The sequence below is a fragment of the Typopeltis vanoorti genome, chromosome 1, assembly GCF_054136105.1.
Source record: "Typopeltis vanoorti isolate ZY-2024b chromosome 1, IOZ_Tvanoo_1.0, whole genome shotgun sequence".
Lineage (NCBI taxonomy): Eukaryota > Metazoa > Arthropoda > Arachnida > Uropygi > Thelyphonidae > Typopeltis > Typopeltis vanoorti.
The window spans coordinates 190,764,326-190,791,631 of NC_143549.1; the positions used below are offsets into that span (position 1 = coordinate 190,764,326).

The window sequence follows — 27,306 nt, forward strand, 5'->3', positions numbered from 1 at the left end:
TGGGTCCCCAACCTACAATCGACATGACATACCCGAACCTGGAGCCAGAACAGAACTTGGGCGAAGGCAAACTTATCCTGCCACGACTTATGTCGACTGACCTCTACTACAGCTTACAAAAACCGATGATGACAATGAACCATGGCAAGAACCACTTCCGACAACGAATACCAAAACGATGACCTTGCTATTTCGATGTCTCCCCCCCTTTTATCTTGCTCAATCGACCTTGGGTCCTGCTACGATTTTATTCCCCTGGGTATTCATAGAGGTCTATTCTCCCCTACAGGTTGGTCACTGCATTAAGGCGGGAAACCTCGTACATTCTTGACCTTCGTGAGTGCAGTAGCCTAAGGTCATATACTTAATCCTGTCTGGAATATCTCTTTGTCTTAACAATATTGTTATAATTTCATTCAGACATTTTTTTCCTTTGTCTTTTGATCTTTTTGAACAGAAAAATTAAAGTTAAATATTAACTAAAATTACAAGTATTTTGAATTAATTTCATTTTCCAAGTAAAATCAGTATAGAAGAAATTTCATTCAAAAATCCTTCTATACAAGATTTTACATAGGCTTACTCTCTCTAAAAAAATTTTTCAAACCTCATGCCGGCATATTTTCTGGAGGGGATCTGACTGCAAAAATTTAATCTTATGCTTTACTTTTTCTCTTGGCCCTAAGTTGTACCTCGTTTCACTATATGCTCAACTATCTTTATTACATCTATTCTCCTTGCTACCTTTTAAAGTTTTGAACCTAATTAATTCTCCATTAAACTCACTCATAAAACTCGCACAATCAGTTAGCAGCTGTGCAGCCTTTGCAGCAAACAGCTAAATTCCAACTTAACAATCCACTTATAGCTTTTCTAAGCATAAAAAGAAACCAGAGGAAGTTGGCATAATCAAACTGCTGCTGGGATTGAATATCAACCTCATGTTTTTATGTCTGTTCCACCTTGATTTGTTAAAGGAACTTCTGTACCTTTTAAGTTTCTCAATGATGTTTACTTCTTTTAAGTTTTGATTACCCTACCCTAATTTTTCTTTTGTTTCGCCTTGATCATTTACTAATTTTATGCTTGTTATGTGGTAGGTCTCCGAGTGACTGTTTCTTTTGGATGTTGAACATACTGAAGAATTGGTACTGTTATGCTGACATTCTTCAATACTCTCTTCAGTCAATTCAGTAGGCTTGATTTTATTGATTCCTTTCCATCTATTTCCCATTGGGAACATTTCATTTCGAGAGAAGTCACAAGAGAATTTGTGCCTTTCCAGAAAGGTAGTTTCTAGAATAATCTGTATGCTTGGGCGAGATGTCCTAGGGAGACCAACAACTCTTGCCAAACACACAAATTAAACTCATATAAGTATATTTTTACTCTCACCTTTTTTGTCGCATATATATCTCTAATTTTGAGAGTCCCAATAATCTAATAGGTTTCTTCAGCTTAGAAATGCCCCTCCATACCCTGGATTTTATTCCTTGGAAATAATCTCCAGTTATGATAGAGTCCTGGGAACCAGTATCAAGCAGTATGTCACAAGGTGATCCTTGTACCTCATCCTTAATTATCATTTTCAATTTCCTCGGATAATTTAGATTCTTGCCCTCTCTCCTCCATGGTTTATTTGTACAACCATTTAGTTTAAGTACAGGATTCGATTCATACCTAACATTCCTGTTGGAAGGTCTATTGTTTCTGAAACAGCTACTATCAATGTGCCCAATTTTATTGCAAACAAAGCATCTGGAAGGCTCCCTTCTGTTCCTTACTTCATTATTCCTCTCCGCTTGAGGAAGAGTTAATCTAGAGGTTTTTTTCTATCATTCTCTCAAACTGCTTCATGATTGCATCAAGTATGTCTATCATGGGCTGCTGTAGCCTTTCTACTTCCTGCCTTATCATAGTGCATACTTCCTCCATGTTAGTTAGCCCCACTTCTTTTGGGATGTTCGTTTTATTGTCAGTCACTTGATGTTTACTGATCTTTCTCCTTCATCTACTCTTTTATTTTGATCCTTATTAGTCTTTCCCTTACTTGTGCTTATGCCCTTTTCACTCTTACTTTCACAAGAGGAGTCATTAGCCTTTTTGATGACATTAATGTGACTGCTGCTAGTAGAAGCAGGACGAAATGTTGCCAAGTCTCTCTTCTTTTTCTTTCACAGCGAGGAAGCATTCCTCAAGATTTGTGATTTTCTTTTTATAGGCGGTCTCTTTCAGTTCATCTTTGACCCCTAATCTAAATTGATGAAACACTGCCAAGTTGAGGTGAGGTTTATCCTCTATTGCATACTGACCAAAAGATGCTGTGGTCAGTATTAACAACTACGTATTCACCTATTAACAAATTGTCTTCTCATTTTCCTTCTCCTAAAGACAAACACTCAACTTTATCGCTTCTTGGAGTTTATCAAATTCCTTGCAACTGTGATCTTTCCTATTTTGGACAGACTGGACGTTCTCTTGAAAAAAGAATCCAAGAACATCAATCCTCCATTCTTCACAACAAACCTGAAAAGTCTGGATTGGCTCAACACGAGATTGAAACTGACCACAGCATCTTTTGGTCCAGGACTCGCCTCTTACATAGATCCCGTTATAGGTTCGAACGTTTGTTCAAGGAAAGCGTGGAGGCCTTACTCCATCGTCCCAACCTGAATCGTAATGACTGTATATCTATATCAAAAATCTGGGAAAGTATAATCAAGATCACTCATTAATTTTTTTTTTTCAATCATGTCTCTACTTCAAAATGTTCCGTTCTATACTTAATACTTAGTGATATAACATCACGCGCCATGTTCTATTTTTAACGATCTATTGTTAGTATTCTAGCTTGTATTTTTTAAAACTGTTCTTGTAATACCACTGAAGATGGTCTGCTATTTCCAGACCGAAATATTTGGTTAATTAAATATCTTTCTTGTGATTACGTGCATTTATCATTCATTATCAAATCTTATATTTCTATCATCTAAGGCACTTTGTACCATATCAATCCACATATATCTTGGTCCTCCTCTGGGTCGTTTTGCTGCCAACCTGGCAGAGAACACTTGTTTTGCTAATCTTTCTTCGCTCATTCTGTTTAAGTGACCATACCACCTGAGATTAGCTCTGCTAATGCATTCCTGGATGTTGACAATGTCAAGTTCTTTCCTAATATCCCCATTTTTAATATGATATTGCCATTGATGCCATCTGTTCATGCCTCTAATCTTTCTCAGGACTCTCATATCTGCAGTCTCTAGTCTTTGGTCAAGTGTTTTACTTCTGACCCAGCTGTCAGATCCATAAGTTAAAATTGGTTTGAACACTGTCTTGTATACAGCTAATTTAGTGATCCGACTAATTTCTCTCTTATTCCATATGAATTTATTCAATTGACTTCCTACCATACCAGCTTTGCTGATTCTGTTGTCTATTTCTATATTTAATTTACCATCTTCAGTAAAAATCATGCCCAAGTAGCTGAAATGTTTCATTTGTTCCACAGGTTCTCCATTCACAACACAGTTGACATTTTCAATGATTCTGCCTATTTTCATTGTCTATGTCTTTTTATTGCTGACCTTCATACCATATCTATTACAACAGTTATTCAATTTAGTCAGGGAATCTTGCAAACTTGTAGCGGATTTATTTAGAAGTATAACATCGTCTGCATAAAGCAAAGAGCTGACATTAACATCTCGAATTCTGATATCATGTTTAATACCACTTTCCTTCATAATTTGATCAATATAGATAATGAATAACAGAGAGGATAATGTACATCATTGTACATTATTACCAGATTAATAATAAACCATCTTCCTGTACTTCCTTCCATTCTAACTGCTGACTTACAACTCAAATAAAGACTAAGTATTGCTTGATATAATGCCTGATTGACACCATATAACTGTAGTGTATTGAATAGCTTCTCTCTTGGCACCTTGTCATATGCCTTTTCCAAATCGACAAAACTTAAATACAGATCTCTGTTATATTCCCATGTTTTCTCGACTATTTGTTGTAAAGTGAAGATCTGATCCTCACAGCCTCTATTTGGCCTGGATCCAGTTTGTTCTTCACCAAGCTTTTCTTCCACAATCCTTCTCAGCCGTTTCTCAAGTATACTTGCATAGATCTTGCGAGGAACACTCAGTAGGGAAATACCTCTGTAATTCTCATATTCAGTTTTATTTCGATTTTTATATACGGGTACTATGAGAGCTCTACTCCAATCATCGGGAATTCGTCCCTCTGTGCAGGCTTTCTGAACTATGCAGTGCAGCCACTGGAAGACTCTCATACCACCATACTTCAGCATTTCTGGTCGAATATCATCTACTCCTGCTGCCTTTCCACATTTCAAGCCTTTGATGGCTTTTTCTACTTCAAGTATGGATATGTATTCCTGACTGCATGCCTGGTCAGTGTTTTGTACCAATGTGCTGTCATCACTGCTTTTCATTTAGCAGTTTTTCAAAGTAATTACTCCATACTTCAAGGATATCTTTTTCTCCCATTTTCATGTCACCTTTATCATCTGTAACTTCTTTAACAGCACTCTTTCCTCCATTCCTAAGCTTCTTCAACAACTTCCAGAATATTTTTCCTCCTTCTTGATATTTATTTTCTATATTCTTGCAAAAGTCCTCCCATGACTTTTGTTTAGCTAGTTTTACAGCGTTTAGCATTCTCGCCTTTGTCTCTGTATTTTCTAAGAGCACAAGCTGATTTATTTGACAGGAACTTTTGATATGCTTTCTTCTTTTCCTTCACTGCTTTTTACTTCATGTGTCCACCAGGGAGTTCTGATTTTTTTTATCTTTGCAGACAACTTCACCACATGCCTCTCTGGCAGAATCAATCAATGTTTTCTTCAGAGTTTGCCACTGAATCTCCAAGGTTTGATTCCTGTTCTCAAACTCTTTCATTTTCTTTTCAATAATCTTTGTGTAGTTTAGTGTACAGTTCACATCTGAGAGCTGCTCAACTTTTATTCACTTTAAAACTTTCTTACATATTATACTTTTCAATATGAAATTCAATTTTATCCTGCCCAAGACTAAATAGTGATCATTTCCAATTTCAAATCCTCTGTACACTCTGGTGTCTTGCACCAGGGAGAAAACATCACTACCAACAATAACATAGTCAATGAGACTTTTCTTCCTTGCCTCTTCTCTCCATGTGAATTTGTGCACATTTTTATGTTGGAACATGGTGTTAGTAATAACCAGTCCATGTGCTGAGCAGAAATCCAACAGATATTTGCCAGTATTATTAGTTTTGCTCTTTTCTCCAAATTTTACAAAATATTTTTGTATGTCTCACAATCATTTCCTACTCTGCTATTTAGATCCCCAACAAGGACCAACTTTTCCTTTTTCATTGTGTCAGTTGCTTTTTCTAAAGCCTCAAAAAATTCCTCCACTTCTACCTTAGTAGAACCTTCTATGGGACCATAGGCACAAATAAGTCTCATTGTCCAGTTCCCCATTCTCATATTTGCCCACATTACTCTACTTGAGACCGACTGCCATTCAAGAAGATTAGCCTCGTATTTTGTGTTGAATACTATGGCTACTCCTTCTTTTCCTTGATTGTCATTGCCTGAATATAACATTTTTTTGTTGAATGAATGAATGACACTGTAATTTAAAAAGCAACAGCATTAAAGAGAATCAAAATATTCAAAGGATATGGGATGGTATTTTTTTTATTTGATTATGTCAATCAAGGCTGCATAATACAGAAGTATAACATTTTGTAACATTTTGTGTGAGTGCCTGCATGCACACATCATTGTTTTGTGATCCCAGAAGATGGCAATGTAACATTGCCGATTTAGTTTAATACAATTTTACTATAATTTAGTTTACGTTGTCATTTCCTAAAAAAATTAGACGTATGCTTAACCATGCTACTGGCCACGACGTATACATATGTCCAAGTTACCATGGATGCGAAGTGCATATTAAAGTTGTAATATACTTGATATTACATTGAAATATATGATGGATAAGAAGCATATGAGGATGCATATTTGATCCATAATGGCCAGTAAGGTGGTTAACTTATAAGCTTATGTACAAGAATTTCTCTCAACTTCAAGGCCAAAACATCAGTGCAATAAATTGGAGTACGCTGGTTGTACTCTCCAACAGATCACTCCGCTTTTCCCATCCAATCTAGAATCTTTTCTCTCTTCTTTTATAAGTTTAGTCATAGGTAGTCTCTCTCTCTCTCTCTCAGTACTGTCCTGGATGGATACAGCTGTTCACTCAGCAGTTCATTCTATGTCACATCTTCCATACCACCGTAAGCCATGGAGATCTTGGGATTTCTTCATTGCGATGGTAAGTGGCAAGATTAGGTTTATCCAAATTACAGAAATTTTTAAAATTGATTATCAGTGTACCCCTGGATGGGTGCTCGATGGAAGGACAATGATTAGATTGCTTTGGCTGAACAATTTAATGTTGCACCATTCAGTAGATGAACTGCATTACAAGAATCTAAACATTTCCCTCTCAACATCAATTGACAAGAATGGGACTGGCTTCCTGCCTGAATTTAGATTAATCAGGACAAAAATCAATGCTTTGCCAACTTGAGTTCGTACAACTCAGGGAAGAAGTAATGACAAGAACTGCAGAGCAAGCTGTCAGAGTATAGACTCTTTGCCTCATGTTGCTCAATGTTGTTATTGCACGTATGGAGCATGTGTGAGAAGACGCAATGTGATAGTGAGGGTTATAGAAAATAGGTTGAAAAACAAAGGCTGGATAACAACAACAGAATCCCACTATAGGACCACTGTTAGATTGAGAATATGTGAGGAAGCCCAACCTTGTAGTAAAGAGAGCAGGTGAGTTAGTTATTACTGATGTACAAGCTGTGGGTGCTGAGCAACCACTCACTACTCTCCATCATGAGAAAGCTGTCTACTATGCTGAAAACAGAGACTTCAGAAAGAACATCACAGACTCTCTCAGGCTGATACTGCTTTTGCATGCCTTGCAGGGCACACTTGACATGGAGGACTTACCAGAGAATAACTACTTGAATCCCCAGGTCTGGAGTTGGACAGCACAGAATACTGTTGGAGTGATTAGGCCTCTTCTGGTCCTGCATGTGGATCCATAATATGTAACACTGTTTTTCAGTGCAAAGTTAGGAAGATAAAATAAAAATAAAATTACCTTTCAAGGGTGGGATTTGTGATTAAAAAAATGAAGAGAGGGCTATGTCAAGGAACAGAGATATAATATTAAAGCCAAATGTGACCAAATTTTTTAGGATGAGGATTTCTTTTTCTTTTCTTTAATGCAGTTGTAAAACAAACAATTTTTTGCTAAGGAGAAGAAATTGCCTCTGTGAGTAAAGCAAGTGATTTTGCTAAATGCTGGCAAATGTGTGTATGTATGTAGGACTATATTATTAAGTATTTCATAGAGTTAATAGTATAGAAATGCATAGGATGGGAAGGGGTATGCACAATTGGTGAAATCTGGGGCCTATCAAGCTGGTTGTGTAAGGATATGCCCCGTCCTCTAACACGTGTGCATGTATAAAATACCATGTCTAGACTTTGACCCATTATGGATAGACAAAAAAAATCTGATAACTTCTCCAATGAAGAACAAAAGCCAATCCTGACTTGCCATCAATAGTGGCAGACAATTTTTAGATATATCATCACACAGGTTAAACCTGAAGAAAATCACAGTTCTTCATAGAAGTCATTACAAGTCTGAGGAACTAATTTAGAATCAGGAGCAGCAACAAATTACTACTCTACAAAATCAAAAAATATGGCTGCATTAATTTATCAAAATTTGGAAGTTTTTTAGACAGATACCAAACTGATGTTTTTTGTTTGTTTTTTTCCTAATCCAACATTAGAGGATAAAACTTTACACAATAAATTTTTGGGTGTTACAATTTTGAATTTCTTCCACAACTACTAGAATGTTCACTTGGATACTGTGATAACTCAGGAATTGGCATAATGATGACAAGACCCTGCAGGCCATCCTTTGGTTACCTCCATCACACAGGATAAAATGGAATTCACAACAGTCCAAGAGACTGTTGTGAATTCCATAAACATAAACGACACATTAAATATAATAATTATGGTGAAGTGGCCTTTCAGATCATGCCCTGAATACCTTACACAGAATTGTCTGGAAAAGCACTAGCTGTCTACATCACACTAAAACATGGTATGAACGGAAATTTAAGGAAGCCTGTGAGATCATTATCAACCACCCAAATCTGAACAATAACGATGGTCTTAAAATCCCAAACATATGGAAGGCATATATTCGACCCACGGAACCTTCCTCACTAAAAACAACTATGAACAGGACTGTAGAAAATCCAGTAACTTAAATAACAATTGTAACTAAAAATAGGGCATCATTGTTTCTGAAAGAAAACCATCTGTAAGAAAGAATGTTTAATCCTGTCATCATAAATAGAATTTAGCTTGTGTAATTTATAAATAATTTTTTTTTCACTAGAGGTCATGCCAGTAGAATAACATGTGATCAAATCATTGTTTTTCTAGCTTACAGTTAATAATGTAACTCAGCTTGTCTTGTATGTCTTGTATATTTATGTGTGCTCCAAATGATGATCTTGATATGAAGATCGAAACATCAGGATAATAAAAAAGTTTTTTTTTTTTTTCAGCACGGTTGTAAATTCCATAAAATTTTTAAATCAATGCTGATCATCATGTATAAAAGAAAATATTATTTATTCTTGTGGTAGTGTGTGCACATTATAAAATTTAATATGAAGTTGTCAGCCATGTATATTTATGTTTTTTATTCTTTTTTCATATTTTATTACCATTATTTGAATCAGAAGATTAGAGAGAGAGAGATTACCTCGTTAGCTGTAACAGAGTGATCTAGCCATTTCTTGATGATGTCATGACCATCCAAAACTGCCTATAATTTTAAAATACAATTTCTCAAAATAAGTAGATCTGATAATTTATTTCAACATTTTATTAATAAAATTATCTCATAAATATAGCTAACCCTCAGTATAGTGGAAAAAATTGCATGAACTACAATAATCATTTGTTTTCCATGGGAGCAGCACTGTGCTAATGGGGCACAGTGCACTTCTAAAGGAAACTTGCTCTCTTGTTCCTAGGGAGTTTGCAATAGTAAATGTTTACTGCAATAAACAAACTCATCATCATCATCATCATGAAATTTCTGACATGTACCCTCAAGGGGATGTACAGGATGTGATAGTACTACATAAAAAATTTACATCATTACTAACTTCCTATCTACAATTTTTCTTCAAATCAGTCTGTTACTTGTCAAGACTCCAACATTATCAGATCTTATATTTCTATCGTCTAAGGCACTTTGTACAGTATCAATCCACCAATATATTGGTCTTAATCTGGGTCGTTTTCCTGCCAACTTTGCAGGGAACACTTGTTTTGCTAATCTTTCCTTGCCCATTATATTCAAGTGACCATACCACCTGAGATTAGCTTGGCTAATGCATTCCTGGATGCTGATAATGTCAAGTTCTTTCCTAATATCCCCATTTTTAATATGATATTGCCATTGATGCCATCTGTTCATGCCTCTAATCTTTCTCAGGACTCTCATATCTGCAGTCTCTAGTCTTTGGTCAAGTGTTTTACTTCTGACCCAGCTGTCAGATCCATAAGTTAAACTGGTTTGAACACTGTCTTGTATACAGCTAATTTAGTGATCCGACTAATTTCTCTCTTATTCCATATGAATTTATTCAATTGACTTCCTACTATACCAGCTTTGCTGATTCTGTTGTCTATTTCTATATTTAATTTACCATCTTCAGTAAAAATCGTGCCGAAGTAGCTGAAATGTTTTACTTGTTCCACAGGTTCTCCATTCACAACACAGTTGACATTTTCAACAATCCTACCTATTTTCATTGTCTTTGTCTTTTTAATGCTGACCTTCATACCATATCTATTACAACAGTTATTCAATTTAGTCAGGGAATCTTGCAAACTTGTAGCGGATTTATTTAGAAGTATAACATCGTCTGCATAAAGCAAAGAGCTGACATTAACATCTCCAATTTTGATATCATGTTTAATACCACTTTTCTTCATAATGTGATCCATATAGATAATGAATAACAGAGGGGATAATGTATATCCTTGTCTCACACCAGATTTAATATTAAACCATCTTCCTGTACTTCCTTCCATTCTAACTGCTGACTTACAACTCGAATAAAGACTAAGTATTGCTTGATATAATGCCTGATTGATACCATATAACTGTAGCGTATTGAATAGCTTCTTTCTTGGCACCTTGTCATATGCCTTTTCCAGATCGACAAAATTTAAATACAGATCTTTGTTATATTCCCATGTTATCTCCACTATTTGTCGTAAAGTGAAGATCTGATCCTGACAGCCTCTATTTGGCCTGGATCCAGTTTGTTCTTTACCAAGCTTTTCTTCCACAATTCTTCTCAGCCGTTTCTCAAGTATACTTGCATAGATCTTGCCAGGAACATTCAGTAGGGAAATACCTCTGTAATTCTCACATTCAGTTTTATTTCCCTTTTTATATATGGGTACTATTAGAGCTCTACTCCTATCATCAGGAATTTGTCCCTCTGTCCAGGCTTTCTGAACTATGCAGTGCAGCCACTGTAAGACTATTATAACCACCATGCATTTCTGGTCGAAAATCATCTACTCCTTGTTTGAGTAGTTGGTGTGTGCTTTCAGATTTGTTCCAGTAGCTGACTTTTTCGCTGTTCACCCTGGTGAAAACAAGGCGGGCCTTGTTTAACCGGGCAACACCCCAGCCGGCATGAAATTTTGTCATGTTGTACCATCATTTTGTCTACTGGTTTTAGCCAATAAGAATACAATTTGGTTGGCTAAATCCCAAATTGTCAGCCCATCCTTGTTCGTTCAGTATCCAGGTTCCCAACAGGGTTCACCACGAGAAGGTGAGGATTGGACATTATGTCAGAAGCCTTGGTCGGTTCTTCGCATTCCTTTAAAGGGTATGTGGTGGTCTCCTCTCAGTTATACAGCTTTGACCTTAAACAAACTCACTATTTCAAATTGGTGAAAGCAAACCACTAGGGACAAGAGAAATAATTGGTTGTAATACAAGGTTCCATACAGTGAATTCAAAAGAGAGAGAGAGAGAGAGAGAGAGACTAATGCTATTTCCATGAAACAAAAGAAATGGTGGGGAAACAGAATAGATGATGACAGGAAATTATACATTGATGGCAGCAATCATACATACTATACTATACTTTTAAAGAAATCATATATAAACAAAAGAAACCACAGGAAATAAAGAAAATTACAAAAAGTTGTGCTTTAATGGCAGAACACAAATGATTAGCAGGACCAAACACAAAAAACACAAAACAACATGAAAAAGTAGAAATTGTGAACAGGAATGAGAGATAAGAAAGACACTAGAAGCATATGAAAATACAGAATTCATGTTCAAATTTCAAAATGTTATGCAACATTAAATTAATATCACTTAACCGAAATCTTCATAATAAACTAAATATGACCAGTCCTTACAATTAAATTAAAAAATAACACGAAAACTTTGGCCAACAAGTTTTTGTTTAATTGAGGGTAACTGATTATAAAGTAACTTTATAACTGCTCACACTCAACTAAAAAGATGGAGTAATCACAAGTGGTGAACATTAGTCAGAATGAATCAGCTTAAGGGAAGAGGAAAAAATGATTTACACAAATGATGTGAATATGTTAGCATCGTAATGGACAAAGACTCAAGGATGAACTGCTAGCAGAAACTGATAATGCTCTCTTAGAACTCAAAAGAATTATAGCACAATATGCAGTATTTCCTTAATCATCCATTTCCTGATACTTTATGTATACCCGCAAGGGGGTGTTTGGGCAACTATGATAGCGCCACATGATTAAGTTTATATTATTATTAATTTCCTATTAACAATTTTCCTCCAAATTAGTCTAATACTTGTCAGCAATCCAATATTGTCATATCTAACATTTTGTTCTTCAAAGGTACTACTGAGTGAATCAATCCACATAGACCTTTGCCTTCCTCTGGGTCTTTTCCCTGCCATCTTGATATCAAACACCTGTTTTGCAAAACTTTCCCTTTCTCATTCTATTTAAGCCTTAAGCTTTAAGAATTCTATACCTTAGATTAGCCCTGCTCACACATTCTTGAATACAAACAATGTCAAATTCCTTTATAATATCTTCGTTTTTAATATGATTCTGCCACTGATTCCATCTGTTCACTCTTCTATTTTATCACAGAACTCTAATATCTGTGATCTTTAATCTTTGATTAATTGCTTTATTTCCAATCCACCTTTCATCTGTAACTTGAAACTGGTTTAAACACTATCTTGTATATTGTTAGTTTAGTGGCTTTGCTAATTTCTCTCTTATTCCATATAAATTTATTCAACTGGCTTCATGCCATACCAGCTTTGCTTACTCTGTCTATTTCCAGATTTAACATGACATCTTCACTAAAAACTATGCCCAAATAATGAAACATTTTACTTGTTCTATAGGCTCTACATTCAGAATCCAGCTAATGTTTTCTATATCCTGTGTATTTTCATAGTTTTAGTATTTTTATTGCTGATTTTCATGCCAAATTTGTTACAACTGTTATTCAATTTAGCCAGAGAATCCCAGAGACTTGCAATGGACATGTTTAGGAGTACATCGTCTGCATAAAGCAAAGAACTAGGTTTGATATCTCCAATTCTAATGTCAGGTTTAATGCAACTTTCTTTCATAATTCTACACAGATGATGAATAACAGTGAAGATAATACATCCTTGTCTTACACCTGATTTTATATCAAACCAACCTTCATTCAATTCTAGCTGCTGACTCACAACTTAAATATAGACTATGTATAATGTATAATGTTCTATTTATCCCAGCATTGTGAAAAACTTTTTACTGGGCACTTTGTCATATGCCTTTTCCAAACCTACAAAACTTAAGTACAGATCACTGATGTACTCCCATGATTCTCAACTATTTGTCATAAAGTGAAAATCTAATCCTGACCACCTCTATTTGGCCTGAATAAGCTTGTTCTTCTCCCAGTTTCTCTTCCACAATTTTTCTCAGCCTCTTTTCAAGTATGCTTGCATAAATCTTACCTGGAACACCTAGTGGAGAAATTCTTCTGCAATTCTCACATTTAGCTTTATTCTCTTTTTTTATAGATAGGTACTATGAAACTCTACTCCAATCATCTGGAATTTGACCTTCTGACCAGGTTCTCTGAATTATACAGAGAACCTGGTCAGAACTTCGATACTTCCATATTTAAGCATTTATGGTTAAATATCACATACTTCAGCTGCCTTTCAACATTTTTTAATGGCTTTTCTACCTTAAGTATTGATATTTACTCGTGTTTGTATTTTTCTTGAAAATTTTCTATTACAGTTCTGTCACTGCTTGTTTCATTTAACAGTCTTTCAAAGTAATTACTCCATACATCTAGGATGTCCTTATCTTCAGTTTTCATTACCTTTATCATCTTTGATTCTTTTACAGTAGTAGTCTTTCCTTCAGTTCTAAGCGTTTTCAACAGCCTTTTGAATATCTTGCCACCTTCCTGATATTTACCTTCTATATTCTTACTGAAGTCTTCCCATGACTTTTGTTTGGTTACTTTCCCACATAGCTTGGCTCTCTTACATTTTTTTTAGTATTCTTCTAGAGCAGTGGTTCCCAACCTTTTTCCATTTGTGTACCCCTTTTAAGCACATTTCTATAAATTGTACCCCTTGTTTTTAAAATAGCTGTTTCTAAATACTGACACTTTTGTCCGTATATAAAAATGGGTTATAATCCACATCAAGTTTTGGTTTTTTAACTGTTCCCGTTTTCAACCACTGATCCATAGCTGACATGCTTAAAAACTGACAATAATAACTGAAACTACGTTAAACATTAAATAAAAAAACTACTTGAAAAGAATCACAATTAAAGACAACACACTTACTTATACTCAGTCAGTAACTGAACTGATCACACAGTTTAGCTACGGATGTATTTATATTTTTGGAGACGTTCTAGAAACTTTGCAAATGGAAGTATGGAAGTCAGTGGAAGGTTCATTATCGCAAAGGTCATTTCTTAGTAACACGTAATTGTTCTGGAAAGGAGGATTAAAAAAGTTACGCATGAACTGTGCATAATGAATGGAAGAAGAGTGGTTTGAGGGAGTGGTTCATAGCAACACCCTCACCAATCATCATTCGCTAATGTGAGCTAGTTTTGAAGTGTCTCCATTAGCAGTGATTCAAACTTAACATTTATTGGTTCATACCTAACGTTTTACATTTTGTTCACTTCACTTGTTTTTTCTGCCATTACTGATTATTTTCATGTACCCCCTGAAGGGATCAGCACATACCCTGGAAACATAGATGAATTCAAAAGAAATAATAATTTAATAAAGTTATCTCAAAATTGAAAAATAGAACATCTGAAACTGATGGAATTTATAATGAAATGCTAAAATACACAGATAAAGAAATGACTGAAAACGTGAAATTTAATTAAACACACATGGGTGGTCTGAAAAGTTCTCAGCCTCGACCATCAATGGCAACACTATTGGCAAGGTTTTTTCCTAAGTTGGTACATCTGTCGTAAGCATCCATGTGAAATTGCTAGTCATTCTATCAAGTAGTTTGTTTTATAGAGCTGTGTGAAGCAAAAGTGTTGTCTGTGTCCCTTGAAAGGGATAAAATTAAGTATCATGTGGTTATGAAATTCTTTGTAAAAGAAGGTTTATTGCCAAAAGAAATTCATTTGGAGTTCATAAAAGTTTATGGGCACTCTTCTCCTTTGTGTTCGACAATTAAGAAATGGGCTGCCGAGTTTAAACATGGCCATACCAGCCTTGAAGATGATTCATGTGAAGGATGACCAAAAACTGTAACACCACCAGAAATCATTGATCAAGTGCACAATGTGGTATTGGATGACCGGTAAGTCAAAGTGAAATTGCTGAGACTATAGGCATTTCAAAGGAACATGTAGGTTTTTTTGCATGAAGAATTGCAAATGAAAAAGTTTTGCCAAGATGGATGCTGTGCTTGCTCACAGCAGATCAAAAATGCACTCACATGAAAATCTCTAAAAAGTGCTTGGAGCATTTTAACAAGAATAAAACTGATTTTGTGCATTGATTTATTACTATGGATGAGATTTGGATTTACCATTACACACCAGAATCCAAACAGTAGACAGAAGCTGATTGTTCAATGCCAAAGAGAACAAAGTCATGGCATCAGTGTTTTGGGATGGTAAAGGCATTTTGTTTATTAATTACCTTGAAAAGGGTAAAACAATAACTGGGGAATATTATTTCCATCTTTTAACCAGACTAGATGAAAAAATTCATGAGAAAAGACCCAGTTTGCAGAAGAAAAAAATCATTTTTTATCAGGACAATGCACCTGCCTGCAAAGGTGTTTTTTGGCAATGGGAAAATTAAGGGATCTGCACTATGAATTGTTGGAACATCCACCATCCCCCAGATTTGGCTCCCTCTGACTTCTATCTCTTCCCAAAACTAAAACTCTTCCTCATTAGTCAGCGTTTTTCTTCAAATCAAGAGGTGATTGCAGCTGTAGAGGGGTATTTTGCAGATCTTATTGAGAACCACTACAGGGATGGGATAATAATGCTGGAGCATCGCTGGAATAAATGTATTAGTCTTAAGGAAGATTATGTTGAAAAATAAAAATAATTTTGAAATTATAAATTCGTTTTTTCATTGTTAGGCCAAAAACTTTTCAGAAGCTAATATTACAATATCAATATTTAAAAAGGGAACAAAATCTATCGAAGAATAAACCTGTTGTGCATTCCCTTAAAAATATGTATAAGAATTTTATATATATATATATATATATATATATGATGTCATGTTTGTTATAAAGCAAATAACAGAAAACATGGGTGATAAATAAGGAATCACGAAAAATAATTTTGGCATTTGAAAGAACTTGTTACAGGAAGATTCTAAGCATAGGATGAGTACAGAAAATTGCAAATGAAGAGCTCTATTGGAAGATACAACCAAAGAAGAATCTAATGCAGAATATTATAAAATGGAGCTGCAATTATTTGGACACATTTGCAGAATGAGTGAGAACCGTAAGATAAAGACATTCATGTTTGGTATTATGGATGGTGTAAACAGAAGAGATAGACCATACAGAGAATGGATAGATGACATAAAGTACTGGTGTGGAATGGGTGTACAGAAACTGCGACACTGTGCACTGGACAAAGAAAGGTGAAAGAAGATAGTGAAGAAGGCAACAGACACCAACGAGCAGTGAACCCATGGTTCATGATGAGGAAATAACAGAATTTATGAAACATATTTATGTGTTTCATTAATTTAGAGAAGGCTCTCAACAAAATCAGATTACAGGATAGCCTGACAATATTAGCATCAAGGAAGATACCATTGCAAATCACTGAAATTATAAAACATAAATAAAAAAAATGAATGTAATAAGATATTAGTACACAAATACAAAAAAATACCAATAAGGAAGGGATTCAGACAAGATGATTTCTTTAAGTCCATGTTTATTTAACATAATCATGGATCAAATAATAACAGAATTTAAGAAACAGAAATTAAATGGAATAAAAATTAAAAAAATAAAATTTAAATTCAGTTGAAATACACATGTAACATTGCTCACAGAAAATGAAGATGGTTTCCAAAAACAATAATTAAGACTCCAACAGATAACAGCAATTTTAACATGCAAATATCAACACAGAAACCAAAAACAATGGTAATTGTACAAGAACCAATCAGATGTAAATTAGAACTAAATGAAAAAAAAACACTAGAACAAGTAATGAAATTCAAATACTTAGAAATAACTGTGAACAGTGAAAATATAATACAGGATGACATACACGATTTCAATTGATGGAATTTTTCAATTTATGGAGGGTGGGGAAAAGACAAGAGGGCATTCTTGGAATGCTGAGAATGCAGACCGCAAAGAAGGGTGCGAGGGCTAGATTTTTCTCTCAGAGGGTGGTGCATGATTTAGATGGATTGCCTTTGGATGTTGTGAGTGCAAGTAGTGTGAATGAATTCAAGAATAAGTATGATAGCTGGTGTGTGTAGTATGTGGCCTCCCTCGATGAGTCTCTGACTCCCTGAAGGTCTCTTTTTTAATAATAATAATAATAATAAAAAAACATGTGGGATTAAAACATTAAAACTATGTGGGATTTAATATCCCCTTAATTTAAGTAATAATTTAAGTAATTTAAGTAATAAAAAAACAATCCCTGAATGCTAAAAAAAATATTATTATTTTTAAATTCAATTATATGGAAAAATAAAGATCTAACAAAAGAAACTAAAGAAAGAATATATATATATAGATCAGTAACCTGCCAATACTGATATGTATGTGAAACAAGAATAGAAACAGCAAAAATACAATATGCAAAATGAAAACATTAAGAAAAATAGTTAATAAAACAAAATTTGATAATTTAAAAAATTAAAAGATTTATGAGGAATGTTGATTACAACCTATAAATTCATGGATAAAAAAGAAAAGTTAGCAAAAGACTTGAAACCAAATACCAAAAGACAAATTGGCAGACCAAAAAAAAACAATGGACAGTATGCCTGCATTGCGTTATTGGAGATGCAGCAAGCTGAAGCTTAAAGCAAAACAAAGAAGAAAATGATTAAATACAATAAGTTTAGAAATAAATTTATCTGGAAATTGTGAAACTAAGTCTTTATGTACCTTATTTTTTAATCTGCAAGAAGGAAGATATGAAGCTTGAGCAGCATATTATGAATGAAGATCCAATGGTCTCAACAAAATAAATAAAATAAAATAAAAATAAGACACTTAAGTTATTTAAATATAAAGAGCCAATAGGCTTCATTTCAGTGATATAAACAGTATTCAAATTAAGGGGATATTAAATCCCACATTGTTTTAAAACTGAATAAGAAACTCAAAGATTGGAATCAGAGAGTTTCATGCCGAATATAGTGAACTATAAAGTATCGGCGAATTACTTAGCGTGAGCTAATGCAAGTGACCCTAGTACGTAGTACAATACCGGACAACTCGCAGCAAAGGTGGGGGAAGTTCAGATTGCTATTCTTAGGTATTTTCCATTATGTAAAAAACACATTTCCTAGGAAATGTATGCTGTTATTACATTATGGTGGGAGGTCACTACCCAGACCGGTTTCAGCCTTTTTTGAGGCTTCATCAATGAGTAGCTAGACCGAAAGATACCAAAGGGTATAGCAAAAAGAACTTATATACTTTGCTATATGAGTTGTCAACTAGGTGCAACCATTAACTTATTTAAATATAAAGAGCCAATAGGCTTCATTTCGGCAATATAAACATTATTCAAATTAAGGGGATATTAAATCCCACATTGTTTTAAAACTGAATAAGAAACTCAAAGATTGGAATCAGAGAGTTTCATGCCGAATATAGTGAGCTATAAAGTATCGGTGAATTACTTAGCATGAGCTAATGCAAGTAGTCCTACTATGTAGTACAATCTTGGGCAACTCGTTGCAAAGGTGGGGGAAGTTCATTATTATTCATCATTCGCTATTCTTAGGTATTTTCCATAATGTAAAAACACATTTCCTAGGAAATGTGTTTTTACATTATGATACTTTATAGTTCACTATATTCAGCATGAAACTCTCTGATTCCAATCTTTGAATTTCTTATTCGGTTTTAAAACAATCTGGGATTTAATATCCCCATAATTTGAATAAGACACTTAAGGATTACTCTCAAGTTAATTTTAGGTAACCAAATATTTTTAAAATACTTACTGGCATTCTACTGTGCAGCCAGCTTAATGAAGAGGAAGCACTAACAGTAACTACAGTATAACTGTAAAATTCTTCGTCCTATACAGAGTTGAATTGGAAAAAGAAGAAAAATTATTTTGCACTGAAAAACACCATAAAATACAAATTAAATGTATTCAATACATTTACTAGTCATATATATATATATATATATATATATATAATCAAGTATAATGGTATACTTGTGAGAAAGTGTTAGATACAACTATGTATTTATTGAAAATAACTAAATTACCTACAATTTGCTGATGATGATGATGTTCTTTTAGGAAACTCTACAGAATTTGAACAAATGATCACTGAATAGAATGCAGAAAGTTTTTTTTTTTTTTTTTAAAAAAAAGAAAGGATTAAATATAAACAAAGACAAAACAAAAATAGTGTATAATAAATACAATTCCAAAAAACAAAAGCCAGCACAAATGGACCACCAGGAAATTGATATAGTAACCTCCTATATTTACCTAGGACAAATATCACAGTAGACGGTGACTGTAAAGAAGAAATTATATGTAGAATTCAACTTGGTTGGTTAGCCTCTAGAAAACACTGTGAAGCACTCAAAGTAAACATCCCAATCTTCCTTAAAAGAAAAATATTCAACAGCTGTATACTTCAAGTCATGACATATGGAAGTGACACATCGACTTGGACTAAAAAATTGACCAACAAATTGAGAATTACCCAGAGGAAAATGGAAAGATCATTACTCAGTATTACCATTCCAGATAGAAAGTGCAATACTTGAGTTAGAGCTCAGACTTGGGTGCCATTCAAATGACAATGGGCAGATCATATTGCAAGAAGTAACACTCAAAATTGGACAAAGCTGATATCAGAATGTATCCTACAGATGGAAAGAGAACTACGGAAGACCAAAGAGATGGTACGAGGATGGGATTAAAATGGCAGGAACTCAGTGGGCATAAAAAAAGCAGCATATCCAGTTACTTTTGAATGTTCTTTTTCTTGTTTTTTCACACACAAATGATGCTATATCAAAGGAATAATGAAATATTGTACATAAGTCTGATGACATATATACAACCACAAAATTATTACTTCACTATTATCTTAAAAACATCAAATACTTCAAAATGAATAATCATTCTATTCTCCATGATATACAGCTAGTTTGAAAAACAAGTTAAGAACATATGATAGGTAGTGAATATCATCGTCTCTGGCATGTGTATGCCAAAGATGATATGTGTTCTACTACTGAAATCATTTAGAGCAAATTTAAAAAGAGGGGGGACTAATTAAGGTGCCTCTTTCTTTACCTAGTGTGTATCAAGTACCATGCAATCGTTTTCATTTTAGTGAAACTGGCTACTCTATACATATTGGGCATAAGCATATACACTTACCATATTTTTTGCCTTATAAGACACGTATCGGATCAATTAAATATTTTATGTCGAATTTTTGGGAAAAAAAATTCTTCACAGTATAAGACACGAATTATGCATCAAAATTTTCATGTAAACATTCATTTTTTTTTATTTTAAATTTTAATACATGTATTATCCATTTAATTAGATAAAAAATATTCTTAAAAAATCATTAAAAAATCTAACATATAATAATGCATAAATCATTCTCTTCATAAATCTGAGGCATCATAATGGTGACTCTGTAAAATCAATGACATTTCTCTCTGTTGCCAATAATTTTGCTCGTTGAATAATAATTTTAGTAGACATGCAACAACCCGATCTTCTTTGATCCATTATGCAAGTTTTTAATTCATTTTCAATTTCTGGCCATTTTGTCGGTTTTCTGCAGAGATTGTGTTTCATAGAATTTGCTTCTATTAATTGCTGCTCTTGTTTCCTCCATCCATTTTTTCTGTAGGTGGAGGCCCAAAGTGCTGCCCTATTGCCATTCTATTTTGCATACTCAATCACACTATGTTTAAACACAATGGTATAGCTATTTCTATGCTTCGTAGAATTCATGGATTATAAAAAAATTAAATAAAAAATCATTAAAAAATCTAACATATAATAATGCATAAATCATTCTCTTCATAAATCTGAGGCATCATAATGGTGACTCTGTAAAATCAATGACATTTCTCTCTGTTGCCAATAATTTTGCTCGTTGAATAATAATTTTAGTAGACATGCAACAACCTGATCTTCTTTGATCCATTATGCAAGTTTTTAATTCATTTTCAATTTCTGGCCATTTTGTCGGTTTTCTGCAGAGATTGTGTTTCATAGAATTTGCTTCTATTAATTGCTGCTCTTGTTTCCTCCATCCATTTTTTCTGTAGGTGGAGGCCCAAAGTGCTGCCCTATTGCCATTCTATTTTGCATACTCAATCACACTATGTTTAAACACAATGGTATAGCTATTTCTATGCTTCGTAGAATTCATGGATTATAAAAAAATTAAATATAATAGTGTATTGATTACTATTTTAAATGTGTGATGACTGCTAACGACCATGCTACTATTCGAACTGATCATGCATTACTGACAAGCGATGAGACACTGTGACTGCACATATATAAAAAACACATTGGTGTAGAAGACACACCAGTTATTAGATAAATTTGGCTTATAGGATGCATCCTAATTTTCAGATAAATTTTAGGTACAAAAAAGCACATCTTATAAGGTGAAAAATATGGTATATTGTTGATTGCAAACATCCAGTATAGCTGAAGTTGGTATCCAAAGGATTCTGTGCTTAATGTTGGTAATGAAGGAGCACAGAAGTAGTTTCAGACAGGAACTCCTATTTAAAAACATTGCTGGAGTTCTGTTGCAATGCTCCAACTTGAATTGAAATATACCTGAAAGGATTCAACAAGAGGAGCCATATCTATCATGCAGCACTTGACTTGAACTATTAGCCAACTGTTGAAATTTTCTTACCCTATTTTCCAAATTATCTAGGTAGACTAATAATTTTGTCAGTGTGTGTGGACAATCCACATGTTGCTAGATGGTGCTTAAAAGGGAATCTGAGAAGTGATAAGTGGGGGAGAGAGAGACTGTTGAGGCCACAATATAAGAAGATTGGATGCTTTCTGTATGAGTGACATTTAAGTCTATTTCTTTTCACAACATGTAACTACCTTTTTTTTTAAAACTATTTATTAATCAACATGAACCATGAACAGAAGAGCAATCACAGTCAGTACAATTAAAAAAATCTTCCTCATAAAAGATAAACAAAAAGTATAAAAAATACAAAAAAATCTATAAAAATATTAAAAAACAATCCTCCAAATTTTTTTTTTCGTATTCATTTCAGAAACACTTGCAGAATAAATATAAATATAAATCCTATCAACACATACCAAGACCTGACAAAATCTCAAATGTTGATCTTAACATCATAGTATTTTGTGTGATTCCTTCACTGTAAGCATGCATCTTTGTGTTATCCAAAAATCTCATGACAGAAATGCCAAATCTAGAATCATCTGTTTTCTGGCTTAAGATTTTCTTGTCCCATTCAGTTACATTCACCTGTTATATTTACCACTCTCAAATTCCAAAAATTACTTTATTTTGAATTTGTGAGTGGCAAAATTTCAACATTTTATTTCTGAAATTGACCATACAGTCCAACTACCCAAACAGAGAATAAGTCCTCTATGTGACTTTAATGTACACAACCTCCAACTAGTTCCCTTTAATAACTCCACTCACCAAGACCAAAATTCATCCATCTACAAGTCAAAATACTAAACAACCCCCCCCACCCTCTTCTAATCCCTGGATATTTTTTAAACTAGTTCTCCTTCCAAATATACTGCATAAGTCACAAAGGTGACTTATGCAGTATATTCTCAATAACCCAGACCATAATAGATTTAGTTTAATCCTTTATCCCAGTGAGAGCAAACAAAGTTTGCGCCTGAAAATATCTTCAGGACCAAATATAGTGTTGTACTATCTTATCCAGTAAGTAGTGCAACACCAAGGCAACTCGTGGCAAAGGTGGAGCAAGCTACCAGGCACTTCTAACCCAGTATCTCCCATAATGCAAAACACATTTCCTATGTGGATATGTATACTGTTATGCATTAAAGGGATTGGCCATCTACCCAGACTAGTTTCGACCTTTATTGAGGTCTCTTCAGTGGGAGCCAGGCCCAGAGCTGGAGATACCAGGCAGAAGCAGTAGCAAGTCATCTGTGCCTATGGGAGTTGCCAAAAGGTTTATCACCTTTTTTTAAAAATTACTCTGGATTTAGAGAAAGATGTTGAAAATTTATTTATCACTAGGTTAGACTATAATAGATTTAGTTTAATCCTTTATCCCAGTGAAAGCAAACAAAGTTTGCGCCTGAAAATATCTTCAGGACCAAATATAGTGTTCTAACCTAGTGATAAATAAATTTTCAACCCAGACCATAATCTTGTGCAAGTTTCCTTTCCCACAGGACATTCAGTCCTCAGCCATTCTCAACTTTATATTCTTTGGCATATTACAATAATATCAAATGAAATGAACTCTAGGGTTTCTACTCTTCCTTCATATGGTTCAGACAACTGCCTCCAGTTGTTTCAAGTGAGTTAAAGCAAGTTACTGAAATTATTCTCAGTGGAATGAAGGAATTCATTTATTACTCTATTACAAATGTTTGTTCACTACTGTGACTTAACCTGATAAGCCCCATTTCACAACAGGTATGTCAAGGAAGTGCAAAAGAAAATTTTCAGTATGCCACATGAGACAAGAACTACACAGTAATTCTCAAGCTACTCGAAGCATAAAAAAAAAAGGTCAAATACAAAAAATTCACTCCTGTACAAATGGCAATGGTGCCGTCGAATGCATTAAACAAGGTCAGTGGGTGCAATTCCTGCTAATCCATACTTCAATCTCTTTCTCATCTAGATGGCAATGTTGCAACAATACCTAAAGGTAAAGCTTGCCATTTGTCATCATTCTTCTCCTCCAATACTTGCATAAATTACTAAGGCAAGTCATTTCCTCCCATACTAGAAACAATGCACAATGTGCCAATTCTTATAGTTGTTCACCAGATAGTACAACCATCATGACCAAATATCTTTGCCAATCATTATCATCATCATCATCAAATTCCTGACATTTACCCTCAAGGGGTCTACAGGATATGATAGTACTACACGAAAAATTTACATTATTAATAACTTCCTATCTACAATTTTTCTCCAAATCAGTCTGTTACTTATCAAGACTCCTACATTATCAGATCTTATATTTCTATTGTCTAAGGCACTTTGTACAGTATCAATACACCAATATCTTGGTCTTCCTCTGGGTCGTTTTCCTGCCGACCTGGCAGAGAACACTTGTTTTGCTGATCTTTCCTTACCCATTCTCTTCAAGTGACCATAGCACCTGAGATTAGCTCTGCTAACGCATTCTTGGATGCTGACAATGTCAAGTTCTTTCCTAATATCCTCGTTTTTAATATGATATTGCCATTGATGCCATCTGTTCACGCCTATAATCTTTCTCAGGACTCTCATATCTGTGGTGTCTAGTCTTTGGTGAAGTGTTTTACTTCTGACCCAGCTCTCAGCTCCATAAGTTAAAACTGGTTTGAACACTGTCTTGTATACAGCTAATTTAGTGTTCCGACTAATTTCTCTCTTATTCCATATGAATTTATTCAATTGACATCCTACTATACCAGCTTTGTTGATTCTGTTGTATATTTCCATATTTAATTTACCATCTTCAGTAAAAATCATGCCTAAGTAGCTGAAATGTTTTACTTGTTCCACAGGTTCTCCATTCACAACACAGTTGACATTTTCAACAATCCTACCTATTTTCATTGTCTTTGTCTTTTTAATGCTGACCTTCATACCATATCTATTACAACAGTTATTCAATTTAGTCAGGGAATCTTGCAAACTTGTAGCGGATTTATTTAGAAGTATAACATCGTCTGCATAAAGCAAAGAGCTGACATTAACATCTCCAATTTTGATGTCATGTTTAATACCGCTTTTCTTCATAATGTGATCCACATAGATAATGAATAACAAAGGGGATAATGTACATCCTTGTCTCACACCAGATTTAATATTAAACCATCTTCCTGTACTTCCCTTCAATTCTAACTGCTGACTTACAACTCAAATAAAGACTAAGTATTGCTTGATATAATGCCTGATTGATACCATATAACTGTAGCATATTGAATAGCTTCTTTCTTGGCACCTTGTCATATGCCTTTTCCAGATCGACAAAATTTAAATAGAGATCTTTGTTATATTCCCATGTTATCTCCACTATTTGTCGTAAAGTGAAGATCTGATCCTGACAGCCTCTATTTGGCCTGGATCCAGCTTGTTCTTCACCAAGCTTTTCTTCCACAATTCTTCTCAACCGTTTCTCAAGTATACTTGCATAGATCTTGCCCGGAACACGCAGTAGGGAAATACCTCTGTAATTCTCACATTCAGTTTTATTTCTCTTTTTATATATGGGTACTATTAGAGCTACTCCAATCATCGGGAATTCATCCCTCTGTCCAGGCTTTTTGAACAATGCAGTGCAGCCACTGTAAGACTTTTATATCACCATACTTCAGCATTTCTGGTCGAATATCATCTACTCCTGCTGCCTTTCCACATTTCAAGCCTTTGATGGCTTTTTCTACTTCAAATATGGATATGTATTTCTGACTGTTTGCCTGTTGAGTGTTTTTTACCATTGTGCTGTCATCACTGCTTGTTTCATTTAGCAATTTTTCAAAATAAATACTCCATACTTCAAGGATATCTTTTTCTCCCATTTTCATGTCACCTTTATCATCTGTAACTTCTTTAACAGCACTCTTTCCTCCATTCCTAAGCTTCTTCAACAACTTCCAGAATATTTTTCCTCCTTCTTGATATCCTTTTTTATCCATCGACTTGGAGAGATGTGACGCCAGGAGAATAGAAGGGAGTCGATCCATGGACTACGTACGATCCCGGATGAAGTCATGGAGGGTAATCGGAGACGAAACCTTGTAGAGCGTCCCAGGACCAAGATGACCCTACGTCCGAGTGCCTACTATGCCGAAAGATCGCGCTCCAGCCCTGTGAGTAATTTCAGAGGAGAACACGGTGTCCATGATGCGTCTGAAGCGACAGAGCAAGCCGTAACAATAGAGGGGGATCCAGAATAAGCCCGAAGAGAAGATACGATTAAGGTGTAATTGTTCCTATGAAAGAATTAATGTGAGTTGAATTTTTTTTTTCGAAAACTTTCTCTTAATTTATGATGTGAAGGACTGTTTCGGATAGACTGAATTCATAGGATTGAAAGATGTTTTTTTTTTTTTTAGCGCCTCTGTAGCGCAATTGGAAGAACGACGGTACATTGCGCCCTTCGATTGGAATAGGCCTAAGTTCGATTCTCGTCGCGACGGGAGGAATCTTTATCTGGTCGATTTCAATCGATGGTGAGTTAGCCGATCTCATACGGAGGTAGCAGGGTTTTTTCTCCCGGAAACTCAGATTTTTCATCCCGCATACATACAAATCGGCCCTTCAGAACACACGCAATTTACAGACAAAAATTACTAGTTGTGGTGGTGTTGGAGGTGGGCGGTAGATGGCGTTGATTCGTAGTAGAGGTAAGGTGTAGAGACAGTTGAAGATGTCCTCCCGCGATGAGTCTTCGGACTCCTTGGAGGTATCAGGAATAATAATAATAATATTTTCTATATTCTTGCCAAAGTCCTCCCATGACTTTTGTTTAGCTAGTTTTACAGTGTTTAGCATTCTTGCCTTTGTCTCTGTATTTTCTAAGAGCACAAGCTGATTTATTTGACAGGAACTTTTGATATGCTTTCTTCTTTTCCTTCACTGCTTTATACTTCCTGTGTCCACCAGGGAGTTCTGATTTTTTTATCCTTGCAGACAACCTCACCACATGCCTCTCTGGCAGAATCAATCAATGTTTTCTTCAGAGTTTGCCACTGAATCTCCAAGGTTTGATTCCTGTTCTCAAACTCTTTCATTTTCTTTTCAATAATCTTTGTGTATTTTAGTCTACAGTTCACATCTGAGAGCTGCTCAACTTTTATTCACTTTAAAACTTTCTTACATATTATACTTTTCAATATGAAATTCAATTTTATCCTGCCCAAGACTAAATAGTGATCATTTCCAATTTCAAATCCTCTGTACACTCTGGTGTCTTGCACCAGGGAGAAAACATCACTACCAACAATAACATAGTCAATGAGACTTTTCTTCCTTGCCTCTTCTCTCCATGTGAATTTGTGCACATTTTTATGTTGGAACATGGTGTTAGTAATAACCAGTCCATGTGCTGAGCAGAAATCCAACAGAT

The 27,306-nt window shown here is 34.8% G+C and overlaps 1 protein-coding gene across 5 annotated transcripts in view; it reads right to left on the reverse strand.

Moving 5' to 3' along the window:
• LOC150110721 (sec1 family domain-containing protein 2) overlaps positions 1 to 27,306 on the reverse strand; it is a 397,942-nt gene that overhangs the window by 29,346 nt on the left and 341,290 nt on the right. For 4 of the 5 annotated variants that reach the window (XR_016549025.1, XM_090400427.1, XM_090400418.1 and 1 more), the window contains exons 20-21: positions 18,954 to 19,031; positions 8,910 to 8,972 (exon numbers count right to left, since the gene is read on the reverse strand). Coding sequence is in view for 4 of the 5 variants with exons in the window: in XM_090400427.1 (XP_090256553.1) it covers positions 8,910 to 8,972; positions 18,954 to 19,031 (141 nt within the window). In the remaining variant the exon portion in view is untranslated. The remainder of the gene's footprint in view (positions 1 to 8,909; positions 8,973 to 18,953; positions 19,032 to 27,306) is intronic. The other variant, XM_090400445.1, reaches the window with a different exon arrangement.